The sequence below is a fragment of the Xiphophorus hellerii genome, chromosome 4 (assembly GCF_003331165.1).
Source record: "Xiphophorus hellerii strain 12219 chromosome 4, Xiphophorus_hellerii-4.1, whole genome shotgun sequence".
Taxonomy (NCBI): Eukaryota; Metazoa; Chordata; class Actinopteri; order Cyprinodontiformes; family Poeciliidae; genus Xiphophorus; species Xiphophorus hellerii.
Genome location: NC_045675.1, coordinates 16,502,869 through 16,522,365, shown reverse-complemented (window position 1 = coordinate 16,522,365; position 19,497 = coordinate 16,502,869). Strand labels below are relative to the sequence as shown.

At 39.0% G+C, this 19,497-nt stretch overlaps 1 protein-coding gene across 2 annotated transcripts in view; it reads left to right on the top strand.

The window, feature by feature from the left end:
* myo1ea (myosin IEa) overlaps positions 1 to 19,497 on the top strand; it is a 52,914-nt gene that overhangs the window by 14,292 nt on the left and 19,125 nt on the right. For both annotated transcript variants that reach the window (XM_032560648.1, XM_032560647.1), the window contains exons 2-13: positions 1,194 to 1,337; positions 3,107 to 3,196; positions 4,744 to 4,838; positions 8,835 to 8,922; positions 10,953 to 11,042; positions 11,886 to 12,017; positions 12,312 to 12,446; positions 12,562 to 12,694; positions 17,947 to 18,143; positions 18,236 to 18,316; positions 18,589 to 18,675; positions 18,769 to 18,852. In XM_032560648.1, coding sequence (XP_032416539.1) covers positions 1,194 to 1,337; positions 3,107 to 3,196; positions 4,744 to 4,838; positions 8,835 to 8,922; positions 10,953 to 11,042; positions 11,886 to 12,017; positions 12,312 to 12,446; positions 12,562 to 12,694; positions 17,947 to 18,143; positions 18,236 to 18,316; positions 18,589 to 18,675; positions 18,769 to 18,852 — 1,356 coding nt within the window. The remainder of the gene's footprint in view (positions 1 to 1,193; positions 1,338 to 3,106; positions 3,197 to 4,743; positions 4,839 to 8,834; positions 8,923 to 10,952; positions 11,043 to 11,885; positions 12,018 to 12,311; positions 12,447 to 12,561; positions 12,695 to 17,946; positions 18,144 to 18,235; positions 18,317 to 18,588; positions 18,676 to 18,768; positions 18,853 to 19,497) is intronic.

Genomic DNA, 19,497 nt, shown 5'->3' with positions numbered 1-19,497 from the left:
CTGGAAGAGATATTAAAACCTTATAGTTTGGGTTGAATCTAACAGAAAATCTATGCAGGGAGTTGAAGATTAGGGTGATGGCAATGAAATAAGAAATGTTTGTTTGCTGTAATACCAATGCAGTTTCCCACAGATTATTGAGAATAATATTTCATTTTTAACATGGCATTTATAGTCAAATTTAAATAAACCAGATAGGTTTTTTTTGCCAAGTTGATGCTCATTTCACATCATTTTGCTGTCTTCTGAGTAATAACCTGGTCGTTAAAATTAAAATTATATTAAACCTTAACAGTACATCCTGTTCACTGCATTTTAATCACAATTTAACCACAATTAAAAATTGATTAGACCCATTAAAATGGGTTAGAATATATTTCACCTCCTAAATCAAACTCTAAAAACCAGAACACATTTTAGATATTTAGTAAAAGGATTTCAGGAAATGACTTGGGATTTTTGTCATAACCTGTAATTTTTGGAGCACTTAATTTAGCCTTTCTGACCTTTCTCTAAGCTGTTTGAGATATTTACTTATAAATGGAAAGCATGGAAATTGTCTAAGCTGATTCTTATATGCTACTTTTTCAGAGTGAATGCACAAAGTTTCTCTTTCCTGCAGGATATTGTCTATTTGTCTTCCTTCCATTCACATTTCCCCACTGAAGATGGGGGAGTTTTAAAGTTAACTTGCCTCACGTTCTCTCTGCGGACTCTGAGTCGTTCTCCATGCTGGAGAAAGAGACTTGCTCCTCGCAGCACACCGTGACCCCCGTCTACAGTAGCCAAGCGGCTCTGACTCACAGCACATGATGAATGACCTCAGATCTCCCGAGACAAACTCTGCTAAAAGAAAAACAAGGACGCAGGGGGAAGGAGGGTTGAGATGTGGATGAAAGTCAAATCTCTGCATTTTTAGCACTTGGATAAATAAAACGCAGCACTAGTGGGAATCTGAACTTGCATTATTTCAAAGTGCAAATCAAAAGATTTGCACACTTTGACTTTCGGGCTTGAGGTTCATCTCATTAGTTCAACAGGAAGACGAAACCCACACAACCTCAGGTTATGAGTGGGCTGGTGTATTGTAGCAGCGCATCTGGCCCACCCTGATGTCAGACTCTAGATTCGTTCACGCCATTGTGTTTCTCCGAGCGAACTAACAATTGTGCATTGTGTGTTTTTTGTTTCAGGGGAGCCGGGGCCACTACCGGTACCACTGGCAGAGCCACAATGTCAAACACAGCGGCGTGGATGACATGGTCCTGCTCAGCAAGATCAGCGAGGACGGCATCGTGGACAACCTCAAGAAGAGATACATGGATGACTACATCTTTGTATCCTTCGCTCGCACTTTCTGTTCATAATCCTGTGAGAAATGTCCGAGCCGTCTCATTCCCACTTCTCCCGGAATAGCTGAATGCCCGTTCACTGTGACATATTAGCAATGAGCAATCCTTGACGTCAGTGTGGGAAGGTGACAAATTCCCCCAAAGGTCCTGCAGCGAGAAGGTGGGAAAGGGCCTCTTTGTAACAGATCTCAACCAGATATCTGACCGCTGTTCCATCTGTGAGTCAGACGTGCTTTAGTTTGTCTCACAGGGGGATGCAAAAAAAAAAAAAGTTGTGAGTGACAGCATATTGCATAATGGAGAAATCTCTGTTTAGGGAATCTCTCTGTACTAGATTTTGGATAGAATAGAGTAGAAACAGCTTTTATGTTGCTGCAAAGGGGGGAATTCAAGTGTAACAGCAACAACAGATATAAAAGTTCACACAAAACGTTCTGAAAGTGTTAAAATCAGCATATGAAACAGGGTTTCCTCCAGAAAACCTACTAAGCCTGGTGGTAGGACAGTCATCCAGCAACCTATCGTGTTTTTGAGTTAAATGTTTATAGTTGACAGGAAATTTGAAAATATGACTAGGTAATTGTAAATGTGTTATTGGAAAACATGAACAAAACCCAAACAGCAACTATAAAGGCAAAAATAAAAAGAACCAAATAAATAAACAACGCTTAGCCTGGAGGGGTTGCAAGTACAGCCTGGTGGCCCGCCAGGCTTATAATACACATGGGGAAACCCCATAAAGACAAGTTTAAGACAAGATAATCTTTTATTAGACCCATAAGTGGGAAATTTAAGCTGTCAAGACAGAAAGTAAAACAACCACAAAACCCGCCTCCAAAAAACCAGTAATGTAGAACAAAAAAGAAACGCCACACAAGCCAAACCAGAAATATAAATATAAAAATATCAATATATGAATACAAGAAAGTAATAATATACTGTACAGACTATAACAAAAATATTGTGCAGTTATTAGAAATGGGTATATTGGACTCACAATCCGAGGAATGTGCAACAGAATGGGCTCACTTTTGGAAAAATGACATTATGTGCATTTGTATTGAATATTTAAAAATATATACAAATTATGGAAAATATTATACAGTATATATCATAAAAACACATGTGCAATAACAGCAGAAATGTTATTAGAATGCATAAGAATAGATAATTGTGCAAACGGCATTGCAGTGGCGATACTCAATCACTGCCATGTCTGGCTATCCTGCACAAATACAACATTTAGGTTTCTAACATGCAGCTGTTGCTGCAGACGTAAGCTGCTCATGACGTGCAGCGAGATGAATGAATGATTGAATGAATGAATGAATAACCTCTTTGAATGTTCTCAGAGCAGCTCAGTGCATGGACCTCGTCGCCTCTCTGGCACGGCTTCGGATTGTGAAGTTTAGTAAATGCTGGCTGTTTTAGGCTCTTCAGCTCTGAGTCAGACCTTTGATTTGGGTCAATAAATAGCTGTAACTGGGAGGTCTCTCTGCTAAGATCCCGGGTCACTGTGGGCCACCCATAATAGCAGCTTTATTTGCCATGAGCGGCCTTCTGTGTTAGGAGCATAAAACCTCAGTATTACATGGAAGGTCCATTCTCTGGGATTTGTAAGCCCTTATTTAGGTCCAGGCATGATCAGCAAACTCGCTGCCGCAGTTCTGTTGCACTCTCTTTACGGCTGGTTGTAATTTGATGTCATTTCCTAATTGCTGGTTTCTGTGATCTTTAACGCGTAATCTCCCCAGACGTACATCGGCCCTGTGCTCATTTCCGTCAACCCCTTCAAGCAGATGCCGTATTTTGGAGAGAGGGAAATCGAGATGTATCAGGGAGCTGTGAGTACATCCAAACTATGACTCTACACACAAAACATTTTGTCTGGGTGAATTTGAGATGAACGCCGCCTGAAAGACAAAGCCCGCTGATGTGCAAACTTTCCAGCAGCTTGGCGCAGATGTTTCTGTCAGGAACTGGAGTCAACCGTTGAGTGTGCTTGGCAGCACCTTCTTAGAACAGCCTGTTCGAGTCTGCCTCCTCTCTTGGCCGGCCTGCTGAGAGTGGGCCTGCCTCCTTAAGCCAGGAGCAGACTGAAATCCAGTAAAATCTCTGACAGACTGTGGGAACGCTCAGGGTCACTCATGCCAAAGAACACTTTACTTTCTTAGAGATTGTTCACAACCAATGCGTCACTTTTTTGGCGCAGCTTACAGGGCACAATAGGAAGCTTAGATCTGTTTGCTGAACTGTGAGAACCGGGGCGCAGATTATAACAACCCACATGTTAGGAGGGGTGTACTATTTCTCCACGCAAGCCAGTCCCTTACTGTACTGGGATGTGCCGTCACTGAATAAACTCTTTCCAGTATTGATGTTTATATAGATTACAACTGATCAAATTTGCATCGCCACTTCACGAGGAATAAAACATACAAGTCTGTAAATGTCACAGATAAAGTACTATAGAGCTAGACTGGTTTTCTTTCAGGGATTTTCCCCTTTTATTTATCTTCATCCATCTTCCCATCGACTCCAACCAGCTTGCTTTTTCACATAATGTTTTGCAGTTGCATATAGGCCAAAAAGTTTTATTTTTGGTCCACATTGACCAGGACACTTTTGGCCAACTTTATATTGGTTTTCATTCAATAATTGCTTTATTTTGCCACTTGTCCATAAAAGCAACAAATATGTGAAGTGGACAGACGACCAATAGCCGTCATATCTACAAAATTCTCCCACCTGAGTGGGCTTGGATCTCTGGGCTGCTTCTGTCATTGTAAAGATTTTTCCACATTCCGCCTTTCTGAATTTTATTTGCAAAATGTGAAAAATAAAGATAAAACTCTGGTGATACAGGTGTAGTGTTCGAGGAACAACGGCTTAACTAGTAACCTTGATAGAAGACGCTGACCTTAGTTTAGAAATGTTTCTGAATAAATTAGACAGCATACTAAACTCTAAGTATGCATACAGTTTAAGTCACAGTTTGTATGTGTTGCTCTAGGTGAAAACGCTTTATTCATAATTCACATTTTGCATGTTTTTATTCTTCCGTTTGGGTTTCTAAAAACAGCACAAGCACTTAAAAAATAACCAGCCATCTTTTTTTGGCAATAAGTCGATGTTTTTTGGCGAGCCATTTCAAAAGCCTCCCGAATGTTACGTCACAGTCAACGGGCAGTGTGCCGTTACCTAGCAACCGAGCCCAGCCCCTCACCTAGCAACCCGAGCGCAACTCCAGAACGCTTGGTCAGCTGGTCTGCTGGATGCGCTTTACGAAAGACGAATGTTTTGTTGTTTACTTACCACTCAGAAACCACTGTTTTCTTTCTTTTTGGTTTCACGCTGACCCTCTAGTTTTGACCAAGCTGTTTCTCTGCAGGCTCAGTATGAGAACCCTCCTCACATCTACGCTCTGGCAGACAACATGTACAGAAATATGATGATCGACCGTGAAAACCAGTGCGTCATCATCAGGTGAGACCTTTTACAGTCACTTCAAGTATCACCTCCTCTCCTCTTTCCCTCAATTTTTTGCAAAATATTCATCATCTGTGAGGGTGAAACAAAAGTAGTTCTCTGCGGAGATTACGTAGTGACATAAAGATGCTTAGGTATTGACAATATGTGAGAGTAACAGCTGAACAGGCCAAACAGGTTCTTTTAGCACAGATGACTGACTGAGAATGAGGTATTTTTCCATCAGAATGGTTTCAGTTTCAGTCGAAAACCCTAAAATAATGAAAGATCTGATCGTGTCCAGAAGAGGGAAATGATGAAAGTGCAGCTCGATCTGGTCTGAGTTAAGTCAGGATGTGTGCTGGGAACACAGCAGCTGCTGGGGTGTATTTTTGAAGAGCTTCCTGGTTTTGGCAGAGCAACACCTGCGCCTTTTGTAAAGTTTGCTGGTGAACATTTTTAAACCACAAAGCTGGAGGCAGAAATGTGTGCAGTCAGGTTTCCAGATATATCCTGTTTGCTCACTATCTGAGCAGTGTGGTTCCCTTATTGCTTACCTCATTATGAATGAGCTCCGCTTCAGCATTTTAGCCTGTTGTTTGGACGGCCAGCAGTTGCTGGATCAGTTTCCATCATAGAGCCACAGAGGGACATTTCATGATCGACTAAATCAGCAAACAAAAGCTGGAGGTGGTTTTATGATGAACTGGTATCGGTAAACAATGGCTGCAGTGAACCACGGTGGTCAGCTGAAGGCTGTTGTGGCTCTTTCTCACATTAGCTGAGAAAATGACTGCACTGATGATGAGCTGCACAGCTCTGACTCACTGCTTCCTCTGATCTAAATCTATTCTCTATCAATTACAAATTGAAGAGTCCTGGAGAAACCCAGTTATTGTAGGTTTCAGGTCAAATCTGAGGTGTTTGTGTGCAGAACATGGACACAGAGACCCTGTAATTTAAAAGGGTTGTGGTTTCTTTTTACAATCCGTAAAGAATGAATTACTGCAGCTTGGCCTCCTCCATTGAGCTTCAGATTAAATCGAGCTCTAACGGGTTGTACTGAAGTTTCACTAAAACTTGATTTTTATTGTAAATCCTGCTGTTTCACATCTGCAGAGGAGGCTCAGCAGCTCCTTAAACCAATAAGTGGCTTTTAATTGTCATTTTTCTTTCTTATATCATAGATTATATAGTTGGGTTAATTTGTAAACGACAGCATAGTTGTGAGTGTGTATTTTAGGCTTGTTAATTTGTTATTACTGCACTGATTTCCGATTTTATCTGGTGTGTTTTATTACCATTTTTTTCTGGTCTGATGATGTAATCGTCTGAAAACAAAAAGCCTAAATTACATGTATTACACTAAGCATTGATTTTGGTTTTAAGGAATACATTTCTCTGTTTGGGGGTTGAAATTACAAAGCTTTAGACTACAAGTTGGTGACATATTTGACTTTAAGCTGTTGCCTACATGGGAAGCGAGCAATCGCAGCTGCGTCTGTTTAGGAGGCCAATTTGGAGTCTGACGTCAGTGACCTTTTTGAATCAGCTGAGTGACTTCGCTAACAAGCTGCTAATGTTCTCATAGTCCTTGCTGTGTGCATTACGTCTTTTGTTTTATTGGCATATGCTTCCTTTTCAACTTCCTCTCCAAGAAACAGAGGGCAGCAGAAGAACCATACCCACGTATGCGGGTAACATAGAGCGTTATTTTTAAATACCATACTTGGGCAGTCGTATTGTAGCTATAATGAGACACTTCAGGGGCCATTTTCCTGCCGGTTTCTAAGGTGTGTCAGCAAACGCTGGACTTTATGATGCAGAGTATGTAAAACACAAGCAAAAGGAGATGAGGTTGGCCGCTGGAATGAACACCACTGCAGTGCCAACAAGGCCATCAAGGCTATTTTTGCACTTTACAGTATATGCTGCTGTACACTGGACCTAAATGCATTAACATCTTTGAAATGCCAATTCTACCATAAAATCTTTTACTGGCAAACAGATCTGTAGCCAATAGCTAAAGCAACGGTATCTAAAGTCTGTCATTGTTAACTCTCTATTAGAATCATAATCTTAGCCTTTTATAATCCGCTCAGTGTAAGCCTTTCATGTCATCTCAAGTTTTTTTTATATATATGTCTTAAAAATCCATAATGTGTTCCAAATTTTAAAAAAAGTCTACAGATCACAACTATAGCGAAGTTAGCAACCTTTTCATTCTTTACATTTGTAAGAATCTGTGAAACTGAATACCTAAAGGTTCCTTCTTTGTGTTGTCTTGTGCAGCATGTGCCCTGGTGTGGTTAATAAGTTTCTGTTAGCTAAGCTTTTAGGATTTGAGAGCAAAAATTAGAGGGAACAGGACTCCGACTGGAGCCTAAAATAGCTCCTCAAAGATTAACTTCCAGGAGGAAAAACAATACTCTCAGATGCAGATCAGAGGGTTTCTTGGAATAAAAGTTAAGCACTGAGTTTGAAATAAAGTTTCTCCTTGTTGTCTGACTTCAGACCTCGCTGCAGAAATCCGTACAATGATTATTATTTGCTAAGCACACAGAGTTATATAGGGGGAAGGGTGCAACCTTATAGAGACTGCTGTGTAATAGAGTCGCTTCCATGACTTCCTCTGGCAGCCTCTTAACAGTCTGCAGCTGTGTTTCTCACAGCAGCTTCTCTAACCTGACTCTGCTTCAAGGCACATGCAGAAAAAAAACAGACTTCACCGTCATTTACTGCCAAACCGCGTGGATCGCAGAAACTAGAAGTCCGGTACAGTTAAAGGCAACGAGGAACGTTAAAAAAAAAACATGCCCAGATGTGAATGATGATATTTCTTTTTGCATTTGAGTTAATACGTTTAATTCTCCTCACATTATTATGTTTTCAGAGCTGAATGCCTTTTTAGTATTCAGATAAGTGGCTTTATGATGAGGGAACTCTGTTTAGTTTCACAATCAGATGTAATCAGAACCTTTTTATTCATTAAGTCCAGTGTGTGCATCAGTGTGTGCTTACGCCGTGGTGTCCGACTTCCTCTGATCTACAATCATTAGTATGACTTTGTGTCTACATTTTCCTGCTTTGCAGCTCAGAAACGTGTAAAGTCCTCTGAGCCTTACAGACAGCACACAGCAGATTTGCATTGAGGGTAAACGTACTCAGCTTCCAGGAATAGCAAGAACCCGAAAATGTTTTCCATACCGAGTTGATGAGTTGCGTTTCAATAAAGTTTTATTTTTGCAGAGGGTTTTTTTTAGAACAAAATCTAGATATTAATTTGAATTTTGTGTTTAATTTATGTCTTTTTTTGTAATGTTTGTAAAGGATGTTTTTATTGTAATGCTTTGGGTGGATCCTGGGAAGAATAGTCTCCACTACTGCAGTAGATCCTTAAATACACAAATAAACACCAGCAGGGACTTTTGTAAAGATTTTAAATCTCAGCAGTCCTCTTACCTGCCCAAACAAATGTGTTTATTTTAAGTAAACCTTGAAGCAAGTCCAGGTATTGTTATTGTTTTGTTTTAGTTTTACGCCACAAGTTAAAACCAACAGAGCAAACAAGTGTTTTTCATGAGATCTGAATTGCACACAGTGATGTTGTTGCTCCTGGCAATCATATGAAGCAGGTTCTAGAACAGCAGAGATTTAAAAACAACAAAACAAAACCAGACCTCTGGCATTTATGCCGACATTTGTTTGTAGTTTAGAGGGATTTTATCTGAAGCACAGTCATAAGACTTGAAAGCCAACTTTATAGATCTGGTGCAACATTTAACAGTAACTCAAAATGTTCTGAAATTGTTTACAGCAGTGATTAACGTTTGACATGCATGAGTTGGCGATGGGTGAGAATAACAAGGAAAGCTCCACAAACTTTCAAGCAAATTGTTAAAATATCGGAAACAATTCACCTGTGTTGGTTCTTAAAATATTAGATGCCTTTAAATTAATCCCAGAGGCTCATGAAACATGTATTTAAAGATTTTTTTTTTTTTTGCTTTTCAGTGGAGAGAGCGGAGCAGGGAAGACTGTGGCAGCCAAATATATCATGGGCTACATCTCCAAAGTGTCAGGAGGCGGACCCAGAGTTCAGGTAAAGAAGATCTGATGGTCCTCTCTCAGGACAGGAGAATATTTTCTGGTGCTTTATTACACAGACGGTTGATGTCTGAGGGAACGTATGAGAAACCTCAATGCAAAATAAACCATTACTGTCCAAAAGAAAACGTTCTTTGCTAATTAATTAAAACGTACAACAGCTCTGGATGAGGCATATCCAGAGAATGCAGCATTATTATTGTTAAAATCATATCTCTGCTAAGAAGTTTTAGCACATTTGTTTGCACAAAACAGCTTTAACTTTGCAAAGTTTATCTCATCTGTACAACATTTTCATAATACTTGAAAGCCCTCGACTTATGTCTACTCTTCTCACGCAGTAAGAAATAGTCGAAGCCGTTTGTGTAAAATCAGAGAATCTTGTAGTTTTTTTACTTCTTCCCCATCAGGTTCGTCCTTTTCCACTCCATCATCAGCCTCTTTCCCTCCCAACCCCCCTTCAGCCATCTGGCGTCGCCCCAAACCCTCCAATCCAGCAGATGTCCAGTTCCTAATCTTGATAAAAATCTAAAGTTTGATCAGGAACTGCACCTCCTCCCAAACCAAGATTGTTTTTTTTAAAATATATATTTAATCTGCACAGAGCTGCTTCCACCGAGGCAGAATCAGAAATGATGGAGATGTTGTTGTCAGAAGAATACGTTACAGAATAAATGCTGCTCACTAAACATTGCTCACTTGAAACGTTTTATTTAATGAAATGTTAAACCTCAAATATTCTTTTTTTTTGTTTCTTGTTCAGTATGACAGCTTTAGAGAACACATTCTTTTGCAACTTGCAGAATTGTTCATGACCCTTGAGATTTTTCACGTTGTCAAGTTACAACCACAAGACGTCAGTTTCTTAGATGACAGACTAACACAGAGGAGTTCAGAACAGCACAGTGGAAGTACATGGATAAATGGATGGTTTTGAAAAATTTCTACAAATAAATTTAGAGAAATATGGCCTGCATTTGTATTCATGGCACCCGAGTCAGTACTTTGTAGAACCACCTTTAACTGCAGCTACAGATTTAAATACGAAGGTTTTCTTTAAAATTTCCTTCTGTGTAGCTTCATCCGTCTTCCCTTTACTTTGAACCAGTTGTAGTCTCTCTTCCCACAGCATGAGGCTGCCACCACCATGTGGCTCTTGGCTGCTCGCCTGATTAATGTGGCATTTCTTAGTAGGCTTCCTTATTCTTTACATTTCCTCAACGCAGATTCAACAGGACTCTGCTCAATATTTTAAGCTTGAGATATTAATTTATCACTTAATTCCAGTTTAAACTTCTCTGCAGCTTTTTTCCTGACATGTTTGCTGTGTTTCTTGGTCTCAATGATGTTGTTTATCTGAATTACTCACAAGATTACTTTATTTACTAATCAAAGGTATTTTGAAAGGGAATTTTGGTGTTCGAGTAAAGGGGCCTGAATACCATTACACTTACTTAAATTCCTTACGAAGGAAACTCTGAAAACCACTGGAAATATTTCTTTTACTTTGCAGTGACTCACTACTTTGTGATGGCCTCTCGTATAAAATCCCAATAAAATATGCTGAAGTGTTGCAAAAAGACGAGTACGTTTGCTGCGCAGCACTATGTACAAATATTATTTCATAAATGTTAGCAAACCGAATACTTTATTCAGCGTTTTCTACCACAGTTGAACTGTTTGACCTTTTTTTTCAGTGAAAAACTGAGTTTAGGCAAAAGAAAAAGATTCCATTCAGCTTCTGTGAGCAATAACAGAAGAGGGAACCTCACTGTCTGCTGTAAAGATTGGAAACTCATGTGTTTCTGACGCGCACATGGCTCGCAGAAAGGATAATGTCCTCCAGACCGTCCGTGTGTGTGCTGTCTGTGGACGTGCATGTGGCTGTGTGTGCGTCCACGCAGTCGCCTGCGCCGGTGTCTGAGTGGAAATTTCCAAACCCTGCACCAGGCTGTGGGCGAGGGTGTGAAATGTTGCGCCGTCTCTTACCTGCCTGTGCGTAACGAAGCGTTTGTCTCCTCGCAGCATGTCAAAGACATCATCCTGCAGTCCAACCCGCTGCTGGAGGCCTTCGGAAACGCCAAGACTCTGAGAAACAACAACTCCAGCAGATTTGTAAGGCCTTCGTCGCTCACTTGTTTGTGAATTGGAGTGGCTTAAAAATTTTAAACACTTAAAAATCCAGATTTGTGATACAAAAAGTGGTTTTAAAACCTTCCAGACATCTTTTTTTCAATGTTTTTCTTGGACTTCTTCATATAATTGATAATAAATCCTCTATTATATGACTCACAAGAAACCACATACCTTACAGCTACGTTACAGTAGGAGGATTTTTGTGGCACACCTCTAGATTGGACTTTTTTTTCTTTTATAAAATGTTTACTAATGGATTATATTCTCTAGTTTTTTTCTTTTTGCATGAACCTCATGTGTTCCCTGGTTGACAGGAAAATGTTTTTTAGGACACAGAAACATGCGGGCCTCTCTGCTTTTTAGCTGAGATAAACATTTAAAGCCAGCAAAAACTGGCAAAAGTTTACTTTCCACAACATTTCACCAAAGTTTCCTGGTTAAATTCCCACGCAGGCTAGATTCCCTAAAGATATTTTAAATTGGTTTTGAAGAAGAAGTTGGCACTGATGGCCTGAGATCACAACATTTGAAAACACTGAACAAATAGATCCTGTGTTCAGCTTTAGGCCTCTGCTCTCAGCTTGACTGAAACTGATACATTACAGGCTTGTCTGGAGTCCAAAGCCGGGAAAACAAGTAGGGTCAGATTTATATATATGATCGATGTGTGTGTGTGTATTCCGTATATACATATACACACACACACACACACACTAGAAGCCATTTAAATGGCGAGGTGCCTGAAACTTAGACCATACATCTGTATTTTCAGCTTCATTTTATCCAGCTACAGTACTAAAAAAAAATCCTTTGATCCAACAGGGGAAATACTTTGAGATTCAGTTCAGTTCCGGCGGCGAACCAGATGGCGGAAAAATTTCCAACTTCCTGCTGGAGAAGTCACGTGTCGTCATGAGGAATCCTGGAGAAAGGAGTTTCCATATTTTCTATCAGGTGAATGTGGGAAAAACATTAATGTTTTATTAGTTTTGTTTTTTTGTGCATAACCCGAGGCCTGGCCCTGTTAAAAAAAAAACAACTAAACTGTCTAAACATTTTATCTCTCTACTATTTTGACCTCAGAGAGTGCAGGGAAAAAAAACTGAATTTTTATGGCAATATTTTGAAGAATCTATAATTTTTAAAACTGTATGTTTTCTTCTCATCACAAAGCTTTTGTCCACAGCAGGTTATTTAGCATGAAGAAATATTTACACGTCATATGAATTATGAACTTCTGCTCCACAGCTTATTGAAGGAGCGAGTGGAGAACAGAAGAAAAGCCTGGGAATCACAAGCCTGGATTATTACTCCTACCTCAATCAGTCCGGTTCCTACAAAGTGGACGACATCAACGACAGGAGCGAATTTCAGGAAACGATGGTACGATTTTCTCTTTGTTCTCCATTCGCACATGTGAAACTACTGCAGAAGACGTCGGAGCACACATTGCAGTCCTGATAATGCAGAATGTTTCTCTTCCCGCCTGTTTGTGCAGCAAGCCATGGACGTGATTGGCATCTCTGCAGAGGACCGGTCCATGGTGCTCCAGATTGTGGCCGGAGTCCTTCATGTGGGGAACATCACCTTCAGAGAATCAGGCAACTACGCTGCTGTGGAGAGCGAGGAGTGTAAGTAGAGTGATCATTTTACATGTCAGCTCTTCTTCTTCAGCTGCTGCTGAGACGGTTCAGTTTGGTACGAAGTGATGCAGGAGAGTTTTTGCAGACTCGGAAACAAATCTGTGGTTCTGATGTTGTCGGAGGGGTGATGGCTGGTTGGGACCTGAGCTGTCTGTCTCTGGCTGACTTTGGAGGATATTTCTCCCATACCACATTCTCTCTCTCACATACACACCCTAAAGTTTTACTGTGTTAATGCAGGCCTGCTGCCAGAAGTCTGAAGTAACTCTGTCTTATGGTGGACTACCAGAAAATAAAGTTATTTTTGCACAACTGGACTTTTGTGAAAGGCAAAACCGATGTTGGAAAAAAACAGTCTCGCCTATCCCGTTTCTTCTCGCCTGCTGCTGCTTTATTTTATTATTTTCTTCCTTTCTCCATCTTTCATGACCAAATCTCTATAATGTCTTGGACAGGACCAGAGAACAAAGCCGCAGTCTGTTCTGTGCAGACGTAATAGTGGCACTTCATAATTTCTGCTCTTTCCTGCTCTTCTCAGCCTCACCGTATGGTTGCATTTAGAAACCCAAAAGTTTTAGACTTTCTGTACAGACAGTATCGGTGTCAAGGTCTGATTGTATAATATAATCAATAATTGGAACCTCAAAGATGTGAACATGCTTATCTTTGCACCCTGTCTAGAGAGGGTTTAAAATGTGAAAGTTTGAAAATACAAAAAGAATCAGAACAACAACTAAGACTCTTCATCTGTAGATGGAAATAAATAAGAACCTTAAATCTCTAGGATTTAAATAACTGATGTAATATTTGTTACAAAAACGAAATTATCTTGCAGCTCCTTCTAAACTATCTCCCTACAGGTGGACTGTAATGATTCCTCTTCCACTGTTTCCCTAAAATGTTAGAAAAATACTCCAACCTGGAGGTACATGCAGGTGTTACATGGTCATTTTATTCTGTAGCAATCAATTCTCGCAATAGTTTTTTAATTTGATCCTGCAAAAGACATCACTGAGTCTATGTGGACTGGTAATTATGTTCATGTTCACACTACAAAATCTTACCAAGTATTTGTGGTCCAATTTCTATTGAAAATGTCTTAGTCTGTATTAACTTGCAAGTAACATTTCAGCAAGATATATAAGTTTGTTTTAAGTTAATAATTCCTTAATTTTTTTTTAATTATTAGTTTCATTGGCAGATTTGTTTTCACTTATAATGCATGAAATGTTAAAAGTGGGGAAAAAAATCTGCCAGTGCAACCAGCACTTTTTAAAAATTTATATTAAGGAATTATTGGCTTAAAATAAGTTCTTATATCTTGCTGAATAGATACTTGTAAGTTACACTTGTCTTATTGAAGTGTGCAAAGATATTTGCACTAGAAACTAGACAGAAATGCACTGTAAGATTTAGTTTTTGCAGTGCACTTTGTTTACATGTCCTATGATGTTGCAACGAGAAACAACCAGAGTAAGTGAGGCATACGACTCACTCCTGAGTATCAGCAGGTCTCAATATTCTCAACTTTGCACTGCTTGCTTGCTTTGTCTGTGTTTGAACATAAATCAAGCCAGTTTAAAAAGAAAGGAACAGAGTTTCTCATTAATACTTACAAAGAGACATTTACACTCAACGCTTCATAGATCTGCTGTGACGTATTGAGACTAAAGTCAAGTTATTCGCAGCAGACTCATTATGTCTATTTCACACCTTTGATTTGTGATCTACTGGTTTCCTAAATTTCTGCATATTCAGCTTAAAAGCTGTCTGAGACAGGCTGCTTTTTCTCCCAATGGAAAAAACAGCTTGCAGGCTATTTGCTGTAGCACATTAAAGCGTTTCCTCTAAAATCCCAACTAACTGAGATTTGCCTTTTTAGGAAAAGTCCACTCAGCTTTAAACAGCCAGCAGGCACCTCCCACCAATACACACCAGCTATTTCAGTGTATTAATTTGTAAATCCAGGACGAGTCATCAGCTTCTTTCTTATTTTAATCAGCTTGTTTGTGACAGAGAGCAGGAAGAGTCACGTAACTTCTTACTCTTCACCAGAAGCATCAGGTTCTCACAGTTTCTCCTCTGTACATCTTTAATTTCAGGGTTCAACAGGCATCCGAATCTGAATTACTAAAAAAAAACCCATCAAACTCTGACATCAGGAAGTAAATCCAATTAACCAGTAAATGTAATTTACTAATTTTTTACTTGGTAGTTTACGTTTTACTGCTAAATACTGAATTTCAAATCTGCAAGTATGAAATGTTCTTGGTGAAAGAGTCTTGCTGTTTCTTCTGGACTGGTGTCAAAATAGCTACTCAACATTTCCATTGGCTTTAATGGTTCTGCTTTTTTGACTCATTGAAAGTGACACAAACAGACAAGTGGGTCAAATGGCACAGATGTATTTAGTTGTGAATCTCTGAAAGAATCCTGAGATTTGTTCTCAGCCACAGTGAGTTTAGTGACGACAGGCAGAGACTACAGGAAATGTTTATTTGGTGGGAACACATTTTATGAAAGTCACAATTTCACTTGCACAATAAAAATACATTTAAGCAGTGATTTTTTTTTATTTTTTTTTGGCTGTTTTGATTTAAATAAGGCTGATCCTGTGTTTAATTCTTCCCAGAAATCAAAAGTTGGAAGCAAAAAATGTGTGTAATTAGTAACAAGCAATGTTTCTGTCTTCATTTTAGACCTTAAAAAAATCTTTACATCCTGTTTTTATGCTGAAAAGCACTTTGACCTGCCTTGCTACACAAATTAACTTAAATTTCAACATGAAATCACAGATGGAGCTTTAAGTCTGATGAGATATAAAATAATCACAAGTGCAAATAAACAGATTAATTCCCATAAGTCTAACCATGTTTTTAACAAGCGGCGGCCATAATGCAGGTTAAACCTGGGGGACCTGAGACATCATTCAAACTTTGATGGGTAAAAAAATGAAATTTTAAACCTGGAAGTTTGAAATTTATCTTCCAAGTACAAATCAAATTCACCATGCGAAAACTAGCTTTTTAAAAAACTGCCTTTTAGCACAGTCTTTTGAACCTTTTTCACCTCATTATTTAAGTTTTGATTTGGCCCCTACAAAGTATGGACGGTGTGTAGACCATCAGTGTAGGCAACACTGAAATTGTAAAGAGCTGCTGGGAAGAAACATTAGTTAATTTTACAGTTCATGATCTGTGAGCCAGCAATATATTCTGGGATGTTTGTTTTCCTGCTGCTTAAAGCTGCAGAAAATGTTTTAAGAGGGCATTAGGATGTCATTATGCTCTGCAACCAATGTTTATCAACAATCTTTACTACTAATGGAAATGATGCATTTAATTTTTTCCCATCATCAGGTAAGATGTTGGGTCAATGCTTTTAATAATCTGAAAGCAGGAAGACATCAACTCTGCATGCTAAAGTTGTTTTTTGTTATTGCAAGTCATCATATCGTCAGCTTGGACAACCGTGTTGCATGTTTTCCAAACATCATACAAACATCACTGCCTTTGTATTTATTTCTGTAAAATCTTGAAAACCTGACCAAATCATTTTAATATATTTTTTTTTTATGAAAGGAAGCATCGAGTGTGATTGGTGGAAAAATGGACCCCTGATCCGACAACATCCCATCTGTTGCTCGTTTTACTCTCTGATGCTTTGACTAACAAATCTGCTGCAGGAAGCCTGTTGGAGCATTGTCACTGAACGTTGGTCAATGTGTGAAAAAAGAATTTAAGTCATCCTGTACAGTCAACTCTAAACACATGGGTGGTATTTTTCATTTGATTGAAGCGGGCGTATGGTCAGTCGTACCCTAATCTCCCGTACAGGAGCCACTACAGCGGTCCGAAGCATTCCCAGACGCAGGCCTGAGAGTTATTTCCTTCTAGGGGAAGTGAGTCACTGTAATAAGGCAGGGAGGGGTTCTCTAGGGACAACATCAACACCGGGTCGTGGCGAGTAGCCTGTGGTGTGCAACGCTTTTCTTTCAAGTGTTTGGCTAAAACCATTGTTCTCCCAATTCTCTGCAGGGGAGACCTCGGTTTAGCCGTCTGAGACGCTGGTTTCTATAGCAACAAGATTTTTGCACATTAGGATTATGAGGAAAGTTTCTTGTAGTTCCAAAAATGTTATTGTATTGAAAGTAATAAATGAAGTGCAAAGCGAAACCTGTTGGAGAACCCAGTTTTCAGCGTTTTACTAACATGCAAAACGAAGAAGAGGCAGCTTATCGAACGAGTGCCGTCCTGCAGGTCGATTTGCATGTTGCCGTTCATAGAAATGCCTCTTTGCTTTTTCAGTTCACGTGTGGGAATTGGTACGTGTTCATCATTAAATCTAATTTTCCAACATATTGAATGATATTTTGCTTATAGGGAGCCCCATAGGGGATTTATTCTTTTCTTTTGCGTTCCCTTGCAATAATGTACTGATCAGTTGAGGCTGCATAATTGAATACTAAAAATCTTTTTATGGTGGCCGCCGTACTTTCTGCTACAATACAAGGTTTTTGTAAGTTTTTTTCATGTATGTTAACATCTTGTTTGTGAGATATCTGAAGATTTATATCTTTTTCTTTAGGATAGAAATGCTATTTTTGCACAAACCTATGTGCAAAATGGAAAAGCAAAACAGGCCAAACATGGACTTTACATCTCTTTCCATCCCTTCCAAGATATAAACAAAAACTTTCCTCAAGAAGGAAAGAAAGAAAATATACATCCAAACTATTTGGACTATTTCTGAGTTACTTTCACGGGGTAATAAAGTCATCTGACTTTTTTTGTGCAGTTCCATCTTAATCTTTCACAAACAGACATAAACATGCAGTGAATAAATCGATTTTCAATCAGATTTTGCACCAAAGAGTTAAAAATATTTAAACACTTTTTCACTGAGGCTCTTTTAATGTGCATATATTTGAAATTTTAAATTCACATTTATGACTCTATGTAGAATAGACCAGCAAATATCGCATTAAACGACGAAACGTATTAAGAGAGAACGCAAAAGAACAATCTTTCCCCATGACCTTTAGAAGGCTCCGTACGCTTAAAACCCTTAAAGTTGTCAGAAATGTGCATGTGTTCATTTAACAGTATAATCCAGAAAGTCCCAGAAATACTCAAACTGTCAACTAGTTTAATTATTTTACACATTTGTTTTTATGCATTAGAGAATTATAGAATCCCCTTTAATGCCTTCTTGTCTTTTTTTTTCTTTTTCTTTTTCAGTTTTAGCATTTCCCGCGTTTCTGCTCGGTATCGACCAGGACCGGCTAAAGGAGAAGCTGACGAGCAGAAAGATGGACAGCAAGTGGGGCAACACAAAGGAGTCCATCGACGTGACGCTGAACGTGGAGCAGGCCTGTTACACCCGGGACGCTCTCTCCAAAGCCCTGCATTCGCGCGTCTTTGACTACCTGGTTGAGGTATCCGTGAACGCTTGTTGAGGTTATAATGTTTCACTCTGGCAGCTCGCCATGTGCATAAATTTAGCTAAGATGAGTTCCTTTGATTTCAGTCCATCAACAGAGCCATGGTGAAGGATCATCAGGAGTTAAATATAGGAGTGCTGGACATTTATGGCTTTGAAATCTTCCAGGTGAGTGTTTATTAGGTGTTGACACGTGAATACGGCCTGATTTAGATTAAGTGCTTCAGCATTTAAACAGATTTAAAAGAAAGGATCAAACTAATCTATAAAGCACGCGGATTAGAGCCCATCTCATGATTGAGACGGCTTCTTTTCTAATCTGATTACAAGTTGGTCTGACTCTGTTGCTAAGAGAACCTGAACTTGGGATTGTTTTTTTCTTGTAAACATGAACCTCTTCCTAATTGTATGACTTGTAAAAACTGTCGTCTCTATTTCAGAAAAATGGATTTGAACAGTTTTGCATCAACTTTGTGAATGAGAAGCTGCAGCAGATTTTTATTGAGCTGACTCTGAAGGCGGAGCAGGTGAAACTTCCACGTACTCGCCGTTGTTGTGCATGTTTTTGTATTTTCTTTTTTTTTTTATTGTCTAAATGTCCTTTTTTAAATATATTGTAGGAGGAGTATGTGCAGGAGGGCATCAAATGGACTCCCATAGATTACTTCAACAACAAGATTGTCTGCGATCTCATTGAGAGCAAAGTAAATCAAACACTAGAATATTTACACCAAGAGGGCACAATGCATATGTTTATATTTTTACACACAATCCGCATAATTTATACAAATACTATTTGTATAAACAAACATTTATACTTTTTTTTCCAGGGTTAAAAGTAATAATTTGATTAATTTGCTTTTCTGAACAAAGATGGATCTGAACTGGTGATTGGTCTGGTATGTAGGTTTGCAACAGTCACAAATATAAATATCTGATTAAGAAGTGACATTTTCTTGTTATTATTATTATTATTTATTTTCCTATCACAGTCAGAAGTTTACATACTTTTTCTTGGTATTTGGTAGAATACATTTTTGCTGTAAATGTGTCCCATTCCTCCTGACAGAACTGTTTTAACTAAATCAAGTTTTTATCTCGTCTTTCTCACACATCTTTTCATCTCTGCGCGGTTTTCCTGTCTGATTCAGATCTCAGCTTTGGGACGTCACAGGAATAATTACTGCCAAACATTTTGTTTTTGATTTATGAGACCACATGTAAAAGAAAAAGATCTTTGGTTCTGCAGGGCATTTACAAACTGTAATCTGTTTTTTTGTGTTTTTTCATCATTTGTATTTTGAGTAATGGCTTCTTCCTTGCTGAGCGGCCTTTCAGCCCATGTTGAT